The sequence below is a fragment of the Zonotrichia albicollis genome, chromosome 4, assembly GCF_047830755.1.
Source record: "Zonotrichia albicollis isolate bZonAlb1 chromosome 4, bZonAlb1.hap1, whole genome shotgun sequence".
Taxonomy (NCBI): domain Eukaryota; kingdom Metazoa; phylum Chordata; class Aves; order Passeriformes; family Passerellidae; genus Zonotrichia; species Zonotrichia albicollis.
Window position 1 is genome coordinate 68802602 of NC_133822.1, and position 12751 is coordinate 68815352.

The window sequence follows — 12751 nt, forward strand, 5'->3', positions numbered from 1 at the left end:
GAAGCACCCCTGCAAGAAGCTCTGTGCAATCTGAATTTCACAAATGCCCACTGACTCTGAGCTCACAGCAGTGTGGTGAGCTAGGGAAGAGCAGCAATCACTCCATCATGTCCAAGGGCTTTGCTTTCACCATGGCCAGAGGCTGAGCTGCAGCCCCCACCCTTCTCAATGAGTCTGCACTGAGCAAACATTGTTCATGTTCACCTCTACGTCAGATGAGGATTCTTCAGCAGAACCATGAGGTTCACTTCTGATGATAAAATCCAAAGTCCTCTGAGCCTCTAAAAGTGAACAGAGACCATTACTGGAGAGGTTTCCACCAAAGAGCAGCATGTTACTTCTGAATTTAGCAGTAGCCATCCTGGATTACTGCTGTGTCCAGTGCTTAAAGAGGGAAGCAGAGAATATATTAAAAAGCCTCTGTTCTGCAGGTTCTGTAGCAGACATTCATTGCATCCAGTGCCAGCTGTGCTACAAGCAGGACAAGGTTAGCCTGTCCTGCTGTGAGGCATTGGCCCAGCAGCTCTCAGCAAACCTGGGATCTCACTGCCAGCTAAAATCTCCAAATTCTACACCACCAGGAGTCCTGCTCCTGCACAACTACTTCAGGAACAGTTACCTTTCTACTACCATGCTGAAAGATAGGAATTCATTCTTGCTAATTTGCTGCAATGAAAGTTTACTATAAGCTTGAGGTGTCTCCAATACATACCCAGTCCTTATAAACCTATCTAATTCAGATGAAGTATTCAGCTCTTCCTAAGAGCACTCAGTTTTGAGACATGGCAAGATTCAAGCATTATCAGGTCTATATTAAGCTTGATCCACAACAAGGAAATCCCTGTGAATTTGCATTTTTCTCAAGCACAACAATGCATTCTCTTCTTCAGGAGACAAACCAAACAGCCTAGACCTCAGCAGTTAACAGAAAACCAGTAAGTTGTGTGAAAACATTTAGCATTCAAGACTGTTAAGCCCCTAAGATTTGTAGCTGTTTTATGTAAACATCTGAAGCAGCTACTTAATAGAGCTGAAGAATCCAAAGCATTTGTTGTAAAACTATGGAAAATGAAAAATAAGTATCCGTTGCCTGGAGTCCATTCAAATGCTGAATTTAAACATCATTCATTCCTCTTCCAGAGTTCAAAGTATAAACATACACCTAGTCTAAAATAACATAAGTACTTTACTAAGGACAGGTACCTTTAAGTAAGGGGGAAAAAAGCATTTCACTTACATATGAGAGACAGATTTATTATTCAGCCATGATTTTTGTATTAAAATTCCTGTATGTGTTACTGCTATTACAGAACACCTTAGGACATCCCTTGATACATATTAATATAAACAGCACCATACAGTCCAGCAGAATTGCACCAAACTGGCTTTAGCTTTAAACTCCTCCAGTGCTAACAGTCAAGAGCTGGGACTCTGCTTAACTGCCCTTATGAACCACATTTATTATAGTTTTTATTGTTCTCAGGCAGCAAATTCTCCCAAGTCCTTCAATAAGCAATCCCAGGTGTCATGTTGCTGGTTCTATTTTGTCAATCTCCTCCTTCTTGGGGCTCTCCTCTCGGTTTTTGCCCTGTTGCAAGGTATACACTGATGGGCCCATCCTCAGGATCTTCCCACTGCCCAGGCACTCATCTCCCTTGTAGAATACAGCAAACTAGGAGATAAACACAGGGAGAGTCTTTTTAGCAGCTGCAAAAACCACAGTGAGCAACTTCAGGCTGTGCAAGACCTGCTGGACAGCGAGCAATTTTTATCTGTTCTGTCTAAATCTTAAAAAAACCCTGAAACAAACAAAAATCCCCAAATTACAGAGGATTTGTAAGCTCACATGAGTGTAAATTTATAACCATGTTGGTGGAAATTTCATCATGAACTTCTACAAGGCTATCTCAAAACTCTTCAGTCACTGAGGGGGAGTGGATTGCGCTGAGAAGTTTCCTTTCCAAAGGGGTGACATATGTAACATCATCTGTGTCTTCACTTTATTTTTCCCCAGAAAACTGTGGTGGCACTTGGTAAAACATGAAGGGGGCTAAGGACTATGGCAGCAGGAGCTCCCTGATGTGCTCAGCAGGTTCCTGCAGGAGAGGGGAGCCCAGACCCTGTCTCTCTCTGGCAGTAAGAGCCTGGCTACAGGCTCAGCAGCTCCTGGCACTCAGGGGATTCTCATGCCTCCCACAAGCTCTGCCTGGATTCTTCTCAGATAATTTCCCTCCTCATATGTTCCACAGGCCCCCAAGTATCGGGGAGGGTGGGTGGAATGTAAGAGAAGGGATGCAGGGAATGCTTGAGAGCCAGTGTGTTGGAATGTGATGGAGGATCTCTATATTGACAGTGTTAAAGGCATCCCTTTTAGGGACAGCACCTCCTCCCAGCTCTGTCTGGGACAGTGGAATTCAGCAGAGTATCACTACACAGTGAACACTAATACAGTGATACACTACACAATGATACACTAAACCCATACTAAGCAAGCAATTACCAAATTAATGCCTTTCAAAATCTCTTTCTTGCAAACAACAACAGCTTCAATTTCTGCGTATACAACTGATTACCAAAGACGTTTCTACGTATTTCTAAAATTCGTAAGCAAGTGTCTTAGACTACATAGATAACAACAGATCATTTGACACTAGAAACCATCTCCCTTAAAACAGTTGATAAACAGTCAAAATAGAGCTAACCACTCTCACATGCAAATAAATTAATTACTTTGCTCCAGTTAACAAAAAAGCTACTCTGATTTATTAGCCAGATAAGGTAAAACACAAAAATGGAAGGAAGAGCACTTCTAATAACTCACCTGTCCAGGTGTGATAGCTCTTGCTGGCTTCACTAGTGTTACCCACACACTCCCATCTTGGTTTAGAGTCAGGACACAAGGCACTAGAGCAGAAAATGATCAAACACCTGACAGTTAACCATTATGTTTACATTAAAGAAGGAAAACCAAGGCTAAATGGATCTAAGTAATGATACTACTGTACAGAATTGGTTTTTAAGACACTGCAGAAACAGGAAGGCCAAGCCAAAGCCAATCCACTATTGCCGCAGAACTGCACAAACACACTATCAGAGTTTCACAGACTGAGTAAGACAAAAGGAAAAGAAGGTTTGACTACCCAGTGCCATCTGGTGCCGAAATCTGAAATGACATTCCATCATCTTCTCCCGGATCAGCTCTGCCGGCGGCTCCTCTGCGATCCAGTGCACGCGGTTTGTCCGCAGCAGCTCTCTGTACAGGGCGGGGTGATCTCGTGATGGTGCCTTAAAACACATTTGTTCATTTATTGCTGATGGTTCTGCCAAAGAGCATGTGACTTGCAAAGTGAAGCATGAAATGCAGAATAAGCATCAAGCCATAGCAAAGTGAAGGCAATATGAGCAAGAAAGCAAACACTTATTAGCACTTACATTAGGCTAAAGCAAGCCTGAATTATTTGTCAGACTCCTACTCCTCAGAGTCAGTCTCTCTTCTTGTCTGCTTTTCCCTCCACCTGCATTTCTGACTTCTCCAGGCTGAGTTCAGAAATCTGAACTTCTTTATCCTGTCTCAACAAGATGCTGCCTCCCTCCCTCTTCTCCAGCTTCCCAAATGAACCCCTCCCCAGCAAAGGCTTTGCCTTTCACAAACTTGCTGCAGTTAAAATTTTCCTTAGTGCTCCTGTCTGTTTCATCTCAATTCTCATTTGATTATGGTCCCCTGCACTAGCACATCAACAAGTAGCAGAACACCTCATTATAATCACATCAGTATCCAGGAAACATAACAACTGCATGAACAGGAAGCAACATTATCAATTCTAGCAAGCTGCAGAACTCTGCATCACCTCATACAATTAGCCATTAACATACCAATTAGTTATTATTTATCATATATGTTCTGCCTCAGCTTTCAAAATTATAAAACTGTGTCACTGACTCCTCATTCTTTGACTAGAAAAACAAAGCAGCAATATATCACAAACCAAGGTAACAGACATTTTATAAACCACATCATAATAACTAAGATAAAACCCTCATGCTTTAGAGTAGAAAATGAGAGTTCAGAGATTGGCTGATTCTTTTCAGTATTTGCCCTTTCCTTTGAAAAGCTCTATGCCAAAATCTAAAACAATTTGGTGCTCATGAAAAGCCTGTTTGGAAAAGATGTTTCATATCTGCTGACGCTAGGCTAGTTGGTTCTTGTTTTCCCCAAAGGAAAGCCAAGAATTCTGCCCAAGTTAGGCCATGTTCCATACAGCAGCAGCCACAAAATGCATGCATTAGTCATTTGCAAAGCCAATGTTAATTAACTCACCACAAAGACATCTCCAGTGCTGACATCTTTGTCTACAACAAACCAAGCATCCTTGAGCCCTGCCAGCCGAGCCCTCTGGCCTATTGTGAAGAGGAACCAACCTAAAGAAATATGAAAATGGAATGCTGCTAGCAACTTTTCAGCTTTTACTCTCAGAAGAACACATTAAAGTCATTTCCCCAAAACTTTACCACTAAACAAAGAACAACAAACCAAGCCGTCTTAGAGAAGAGGACCAGCCACAAACTAAACTAACATTTACTTGAAATTTCATCTGTACCTGTAATGCAAACTAAAGATTACAACTTTATTTATTTCAGTTTCAATTTGTGGGTTATTCAGTCTCACCAGTCTCCCTTACTTATATGTACCTGTATAACATCCTGCTATCAAAAATTACTTGGGAGAGGAACTCAGTTCTGGCAGCTTGAACTGAGGACAGCAAAGGAAGAAAACACAGGAGAAAATTAAAAGTTGCCCATGTTGGTCCTTCTGTGCACCTCTGAGGTGCATTTTCTTCTGCAAAGTTTAGGTACTAAAGAATATGGAACTGAAGCACATTCATTTTGAAGGAATTAAGTGAACAATGGTCTCTTAGTATTAAAATAACAAATACTCAGTATCAAAAGAGTAACCCTAATAATTATTTGCTTTCTTGCAATATGGAACAAATATCCAAGAATCAGTTGTAGTTCAAGGCTCTACTATTGTATACAGCAAATTTTCCATGGTTTAACAGAGTAAAAACCTGTAGGCTCCTTTGGGATTTCCCAAAATTTGTCCCTCCAAATAGAAGTGGTATTATTTCATTTATCTAAGAGTAAGTTATTAAGGTGGGTTAGCCAATTACCTTTGTGTCTTCCCATCACCTTCTTATCTTCAATGGAAACAAAGTTACCAGGTTGAGGTTCCAAATACTAACAAAGAGGAAGAGGTAAGTGACAAGACAATCCAAGAAAACCTCATAGCATATTTCAGATTCTGTCACTGCATTCTCTCAAAGCTGAAAAACAACTCCTCAAGAAGCAAATTCTGCCCAAGCAGGTTACTGACTCCTTGATGCTGCTCTCAGAGAAAAGCAGGAAGGGCAGTCCCTACGAGCAGCAATTCCAGGCTTCACTTCCCCCACCCTCACATATGTCAGGAGCAGCAGGATCCAGCACTGTGTCCCTCTCACATTCCAACCATTTGTCAGAGCCTGGCAGGCACAGGAGTGCAGTTCACTTCTTGTGCTCCAGAAAATGAGTGACAGCTGGTAGAGGGGCAAGATGCTTCCAACAGGCTGTGGGTGTCAGTTTTTAACTAGGCTGGGGGCTGCAAAGGGAGGTGGGACATTGCTACTTACAGTGGGTCACAAGCTGCTTGAGATTTTTCTGTATACAGTCTTTTAAAAACTGAACACCAGAACAAGACAAAGATTGTCAGAGATTCAGTGTTGCTTACCTCAAGAAGGAAATTTTCAAAGTTTCTTTCACCAATGAAACAGACCCCCATACTCTGAAAAAGAAACATGGAGTTGAATACACAAAAGCAGAGAAAAATACTTGAAATAATATCTATTAATAATTTGTCCAAGATTTTTTTTTCCTTCCCATGTATCCCAAACTACCCCAGGAATCTCATAAACAAATCCACAACATCTTCTGCAACACAGGCAAACTAATTCTATACAGAATCACTGAGAGCTGTAAGAAGTAAGAGGAATAATAGGAAATATAACATCTGTTCAATAAATACATTAACCTTGGTGACTAGGTTGTACATATTTTAAAACAGATGTCTCTTTCATATTAAAGTACAAAAGTAATAAAATGATACAGTGATGGTCCATCTCTTGAAAAAAACCACTTTCAGAACCAAACAGGCTTTTCTCTTCCTTCCAGTTACTGCTGACATTCTTCACTCACTCATTTACTGAGGCTGAATAATAAACATGAAAAGCAATCAAGGCAGCATCAGCAACATAATTACTGCCTGCATTACAGCTTTTAAGACCAACTCATGAAGTCTTAGCTCTCAGAGAATCGTAACTCTTTTTTTTTAAAGAGTAAATGTAGACAAACAATATGATCCAATTTCTAAAGACATATTGAGAAATAATTTTAAGTGAAGAAGCTCTTAAAAGCTATGGAGAATAAAAAAAGCTTCTCCCTTGCTGTGACAGAGGATGTTTTCCTTTAGGCTCATAGCATCCTACACATTCACCTTCATCTTCATTCTTCTGAGATACAACAGCAGACAAAATACCTGCCAGCTAAAATACACAACTAACCACAAGCTCCTAAAGTACTTTTAAGGAAGTAGCCAGCTATGAAAAATGCTTCCCAACCCTTTACATTATTCTTTTTCATCAGAAACGGATGGGTTGTCCGAGGTTAAAGTTCAAAAAGTTCAAAAAAGTTGCTTTAGAAAGAAATACAAATAAAAGTGTTAAGTGTTACCATGCCTCTTTTTTCTTTAGCACATGATGAAGGTCATGTTCTGCTGCTATCTTCTTTACAAAAGTTTTTGTTAAATCCCCTAAAGGGAAGATGGTTTTCTTCAAAGCATCCTGTGAAATCTGACTTAGAAAGAAGGTCTGGTCCTTAAAGAGGTCAGCCCCTTGAAGGAGTTTCACAGCTGCAAAGTAAAACACATAAGGCATCTCAACATAACTACTATTACTAGCTCAAATTGATTTTGTTTGATAATCAACATTTCTGATTTATTATTTTCAAATACATGTTAATAAAAACACTTGGATATTTTCTTATCACTAAAAAGATCAAGAAGATTTTGTACTATGCAGAATCCCACAAAGACTTCCACTGCCTCATCTATTTCAATAGTGCACATATCACTGGCAAGGACATTGACAATAGAAAAAAACCAAAAACAACTTTCACATTTCCTGTGAAACAGAGAATGAAGATTCAAATACCTTGGAATGTACTGTTCTTCAGAAAAACACTGTTTTGCTCTGAAATCACCCTACTAGAAATCAATGATTTGAACAATCAGTGGAGTTATTACCAATGCCCAGAGATGAGTTTGACCTTTTTCTTTACAATAGATGAAATCTCCTGATTACCCACATGAAATAGAATTGGTACAGTTTTTCAATCATGTTCTGGCCCCTCTATTTAAAATTAATAGCTCTGCAGTTGTACAAACACTATTTATGTGTTTCTTGACTCAAACACAAACTGGAGGCCAATAGCTCAGTTACAACTGGTGATACAAAATCTCAGTCATGGGGCAAGGAAGCCCAACACAGCACACAACATCTGCAAACCACAGTCTGGCACATGTACAGACCATAGGTCCAGCTGGGGCCACTTCAACTTTCCAGAAGTAAAATTAAAACAAATAAAGAAATAAACCCCTTAAGTCCAGGGGTGGACAAATGAAAGTAGGGAATCTCTAATGTAAAATCATCACTGTGGCAGCTTTGCATAGCTTTACTTCACAAGTTTTTTTTTCCCTTTGGGTATATAGCATGCTTCTCACCATATATCAGACATTCATCTGACTCTTAAAACAAGAAAAAGTAATGCTTGACAAGGCAGGGTCATTTTCAGTAATATAAACGCCCTTGTTTAGCACAAACAATCATCTACAAAGGCTGGGGTTTAATTGGTAACCATTGTGTGTGAGGTCACAAACATCCCTGATTCTGTAGGTATGCACCAAACACAGCTTACATTTCTCTTTCATATGTAGGACAAAACATGAAATGAAGACACAACTTACTATTTCTAACTTCAAAACGGTTTCTGAAAAGCTTCTGTGGTCCTTTAGTATGTTTCTGTTGAAACACTTCCTCATCCTCCAGTGAGGTCCTGGCATAATGCCCAGTAGCAATTGCATCTGCTCCTATAAGGAAAGACAGAACATAAAGGCACAAACTTGAAAATCACAGCTCAAAACACAATTGCAAACACACAGTAAAACAAGCAGAAAGCAATGAAAGAAGAAAACCTGAAGAGAAGTCTTATACTGACAATAATCATACTCCTGCTATTTAAATAATGCAAACTATTCACCAGCATGCCAGCACTTGTGCTTTGGTACTTTAAGGACCACCTAAGAATGTAAAACTTAACGGTCAGGTCAATGCATGTCCCTGAAATAAATCTGTTCCTACATATGAGCAACCTAATCTAGTGGAAGATGTCCCTGCCCAGGGCAGGGGAGCTGACTAGATGACTTTTAAAGGTCCCTCCCAACCTGAACCATTCTACGATTCTTTATGTAAAAGCAATCTTAAAACCAAATACTTTGCAATGATTGACACACTCCTACAGAAATATGAGTTAGGCATGCACATGAAGTCATGTATTTCCCCACCTTTTAAAGAGTTTGTTTCCTTTAAGCATTTCCATGGCACACACTCTGTACTGACACACTTGAAAATGCCTTACCAAGGTTATCCATAGCATAATGCAGAAAGTAGTTGAATTTGATGTGCTTGTTACACAAAATATCAGGATTAGGTGTCCTTCCCAATTCATACTCTTTTAAGAGGTCACTGTAAAATAAAGACTTAAATCAGAATCATTAACATACATCATACTATCAGAAACTGGACAGTGTTCAAATATGAGAAGCTGAGTCCCAGTCCCAGAGAACACTCAGTCACCATAAACATTTTATGTCAGAAATAAAATATCCATTAGATTTTGCTGTGCAAAAAAACAATGTTTGGAAGATTTTCTACAAAGTGCACTGAGGACAGGGTCAAATTATCACTTACAATCTTGTAACCCAGATGTGGCTGTCCACTGTGTACATCCTACTCATCTCTCAGGGAACATCTACCTTCAGAATTAAACAACCCTATTTATTTTTTCAGTGGGACACTTTGGTGGTACACACCAGGAGAGTCTCAGCTGAACAGACAGTAACTTCAGCTGCAATAATTTCACCACAAGCAGTCATTCACGGGGCCTAATTTTAGACACTTTTTTCTGTCCTTTTTTTTCCCCTGTCTAGGAATTATAAGTTTCTCGAAGTTATGTTGTAGTTTTACACTGCTGCATAATTACTTAAAAACACTGAAATAATAACTCATGAAATTAAACCAGCATACAACGCTACCCTGAGATATCAAAAGGCCTTATCACTGCCTCATTTTGTTTGCCAGGTTGTTGTCAGCAGCCACTGCACTCAAGAAGAACTGAGAGCACAGACTGGATTTAAAAGGACAACAGCAATCCTATTATTTGGCTTTACTTTTCTCATCTGAAATAGAATCAATTGATTCTTCTTTACCATGTGACACTACATTACAAAATAGTGTATAAAGCAACATGTTTCTTATTTTCTCTAATTCCTTTTTAAAAGTAATATTTAACAACTTGTACTAATTCAACAACTCATACTAATAATTAAATCACCTGGGTCTACCCAGAGCTGCCTCACACCTGTCTCTTATGGTAGCCCAGGAGTTCTACAAAGGAGTCACCCCAAAGCCACCCTCACAGAAATTCAGAGCTTCTGGTAAAGCACAGAGCCAGAGAAGGGGCAATGAAGGCAATGTCTACTGGATCTCTCTCTGAAGGATGAACTGAAACAGGCTTTGCATAAATCATGGGAAAGAAAATACCTGGAACAGTCCTCGTGATAAAAGATGTTTTATGGTGAGTAACTCTTTAAAGAGAGATCCAGAAGAGGAGTAAATTTAAGATCGGCAATGACAGGAAAGAAAAAAGGATTCTGAAACAAACTAAGACACTTGTAACAGAGTGTTAGGAAACACTGTACTTACTAACACACCCCAAAAAGTTTTGTAGCACTTATTCATTCCCTTACACCAAAAAGGGAAAAATAGAGTGAACTTTCCCAGAAGAGAGTTGTTTTGCTGTTTTCTTCACTGACTGTCCAAAAGTTTGGTGCTCAGCTCTATGCCATTTCAACATGCAGCATGACCAGGTTATTTCTCAGTTTCATGTAAGGTAATAACAGCACTACTTAAAGGGGGATGATGAAGATCAGGGAACAATTTTTATGTACTTTTGTCCAGTGCATAAAGATGAATTATGCTGTTATACCAATGTGCCCCTTCTTGTCCTACCTTCCACAAAAATCTCTCAGCTTTTCCTATGTAGAACTTTGCCTAAAGTACAAAAGATTCACAGAAAATCTGAGCACCCTCTTTAGAGAACAGTTTCAGATTTGTTCTCAGTTTAAAGAAGCAAGGCTAGGTCACAATCATTTTGTGCTAAACTGGATTCAGCACACATTATGTAAAATGCACTAAGTTACACACACAGTGACAGTAACAGTACCCCGTTAAATATTTTTTTTCAAGTTGCAGTAAGGTTGGGCCAGTACATCAGTAGCTGAAGAAAAGCTGCAACAAATCAATTGCTAAACACTCACACAAGCAGAAATCTATTACTAAATAAAAAAAACAACACATTAAAAGCAAAATATAAATTCTGACCTTAAATACAAACAAGAGAAAAAATAATTCCTCAATATTTAACAGACTTCAGGGCTTTCTCTTAGCATTGATAAAACTGCAATGAATTGCCATTGCTCATTATCTGTCCATTCTTCCTTTTCATTGTAACACAATACCACGTATATATCAGTATTTTATATACCACAATATATTGAAGGAGCAGCTATTGTAAATGTGTTTCTACCTGAATACTTCATTCCAGTATTCCTTCACGTAGGAAACCTGGTGAAAGGGGATATCAAGCTTCTGGCACACCCGATAAGCATCTTCACAATCTCTGTCAACGGAGCAAGCTCCCTGCTCATCCAGGGGGTCCCAGTTCTTCATAAACACCCCTGTCACCTGGTAGCCTATGAAATGAAGGCAAGAATGGCTCAGAGAGTGAAGTTCTTACAGCCTGGACACAAAGTCAGTGTTTCTCAAGAATGGCTTTAGTAACTGCATCTTACCAAGGACGTGAGCAGCCCTGTGCTACGTTTTACAGTACGGTTACTGCATAGCCGGTTTTTGCTCTCGGAAATAGCTAATCCAAGCTCTGACAGCAACCTCGGGCCACGCTAAGTCCCATCTCCCGCCCGCTCTTTCGGGCCGCTCGGCCGCCCCCGCGGTGCCCGGCTCCCCGCGCTGCCCTGCCCGGCCTGGGGCCGCTCCACCGGCCCGAAGGGCGGCCGAGCGCGGGGGAGGCGGCCGGACCCGGCTGCGCGGGGACCCGGAGGGGAGGCGCGGGCCCCGCAGCACGGCCCTGGGCAGGGCCGGGCCGGGCCCCACCGCCCCCGCTCCCTCCGCCCGGCCCCGGCCCCAGCCCCGGCCGCAGCCCCAGCCCGCACCTCGGCGGCGCAGCAGCAGCGCGGCCACAGCGCTGTCCACGCCGCCGGACACGGCGCAGGCCACGCGGCGCGCCTGGGCCGCCAGCATCGCCCCGCCGCCCTTCCGCCCGCCCCGCGCCCCACTGCGCCTGCGCGCCGCGACGGGCACGGCCGGGCCGGGCCGGCCTCGGGGAGCGCGCCGGGACAAGGAGGCCGGGACACCTCTGGCCCCCACCAGGCCACCCGCAACCCGCATATGCTCGGCCCGACCCCTCCCGGAGCAGCACCAGAGTCAGATAAAGGAAAACACAGAGGAAAATATCTCCCTTTGATTGCTTCATGTCCGTTGCCCTGAATAAGCCTGTTTATCCCAGCTGGGGGCAGCTACGACTAAATCATCTGGCAGTAATGTGAAATACAAAGCTGCGTTTCGTGTCAGATACATACAGGCAACGTCTGTATTTGTGATTGTAATATGTGTGCAAACCGACCACGGGACAGTTATAAAGACGAATTCTAATAAAAACTGAGAAAAATAAAGCATGGAAGAAAGCCTTTGAACATATCCTTTGTTTGCAATTAACCTTTATAAGTCTTCAGTTGATTTAGGAGCGTTTGAATTAAAGCTTTAAGGATGTTGCTTTTTGACAGGAACTTTCTGCTTGTAAGCATTAAAGAGTTTTGCAATAATAACCTTTTGAAGTATAACTTTAAAATATTGCTCGTAGTAAGGATCTTTTGAAATTATAGCTTTAGAATTTATAAAAAGGAAACATGCAGCTTGAGAAAGGAAGATGGACATCAACTCAAGGACTAATAGGTTTGACTAAGGGAAGCTGGACATCACTGTTATGAGATTTATAGTCCTTGCAATCAAAAGGTGGACCCACATCTGGAAACTGGACTTCACCAGAGGAAATACTCCTTCCTTCTTTTGGAAACCAGACCACCACTATCTGGGATACTCCTTTTGGGATGTACATCCTGAGAAAAACTAAATCACAATAGTGTATAGAATAGTGACATAAAAATTGGGAATGGAAACTGCTGATGAGTAAAAATTGGGAACAGAAACTGCTGAGAAAGCTTATGAGTACCCCTATAAATACCTGTAAGCCCCAGCTATCGGTGTGCAGCTGGAGGGAAAACTTCCCCCACTGTACCCAGCGCTGTATCGCT

General features: G+C 41.3%; 1 protein-coding gene across 3 annotated transcripts; it reads right to left on the reverse strand.

Annotated features, from left to right (window-relative positions):
• Window positions 1–1168: 1168 nt before the first annotated feature.
• Window positions 1169–11843, reverse strand: TRMU (tRNA mitochondrial 2-thiouridylase). Of its 3 annotated transcripts, none has more exons than XM_005481900.4 (11): window positions 11594–11843; window positions 10951–11116; window positions 8722–8828; window positions 8051–8173; window positions 6765–6937; window positions 5762–5815; window positions 5169–5235; window positions 4319–4419; window positions 3141–3285; window positions 2822–2904; window positions 1169–1672 (listed from the first exon to the last, which is right to left on the reverse strand). In XM_005481900.4, the coding sequence occupies exons 1-11, from the start codon at window positions 11826–11828 to the stop codon at window positions 1526–1528; spliced, it is 1401 nt and encodes a 466-aa protein (XP_005481957.2). In that variant the 5' UTR covers window positions 11829–11843; the 3' UTR covers window positions 1169–1525. The 3 variants fall into 3 exon arrangements, with proteins under 3 accessions (XP_005481957.2, XP_014131466.2, XP_074396118.1); XM_014275991.3 differs by lacking the exon at window positions 11594–11843 and adding an exon at window positions 11216–11485; XM_074540017.1 differs by lacking the exons at window positions 8722–8828; window positions 10951–11116; window positions 11594–11843 and having other exon boundaries at window positions 6765–6878; window positions 8051–8170.
• Between the last annotated feature and the right edge of the window lie 908 nt (window positions 11844–12751).

Coding starts and splice junctions, on each gene's coding strand:
- TRMU (XM_005481900.4), bottom strand. CDS start 11,828: ATGCGGGTTGCGGGTGGCCTGGTGGGGGCCAGAGGTGTCCCGGCCTCC. Junction 11,117..11,593: donor GCTGCTGCTGCGCCGCCGAG/GTGCGGGCTGGG, acceptor TTCATTTCATAG/GCTACCAGGTGACAGGGGTG. Junction 6,938..8,050: donor CCGTTTTGAAGTTAGAAATA/GTAAGTTGTGTC, acceptor TTTACTTTGCAG/CTGTGAAACTCCTTCAAGGG.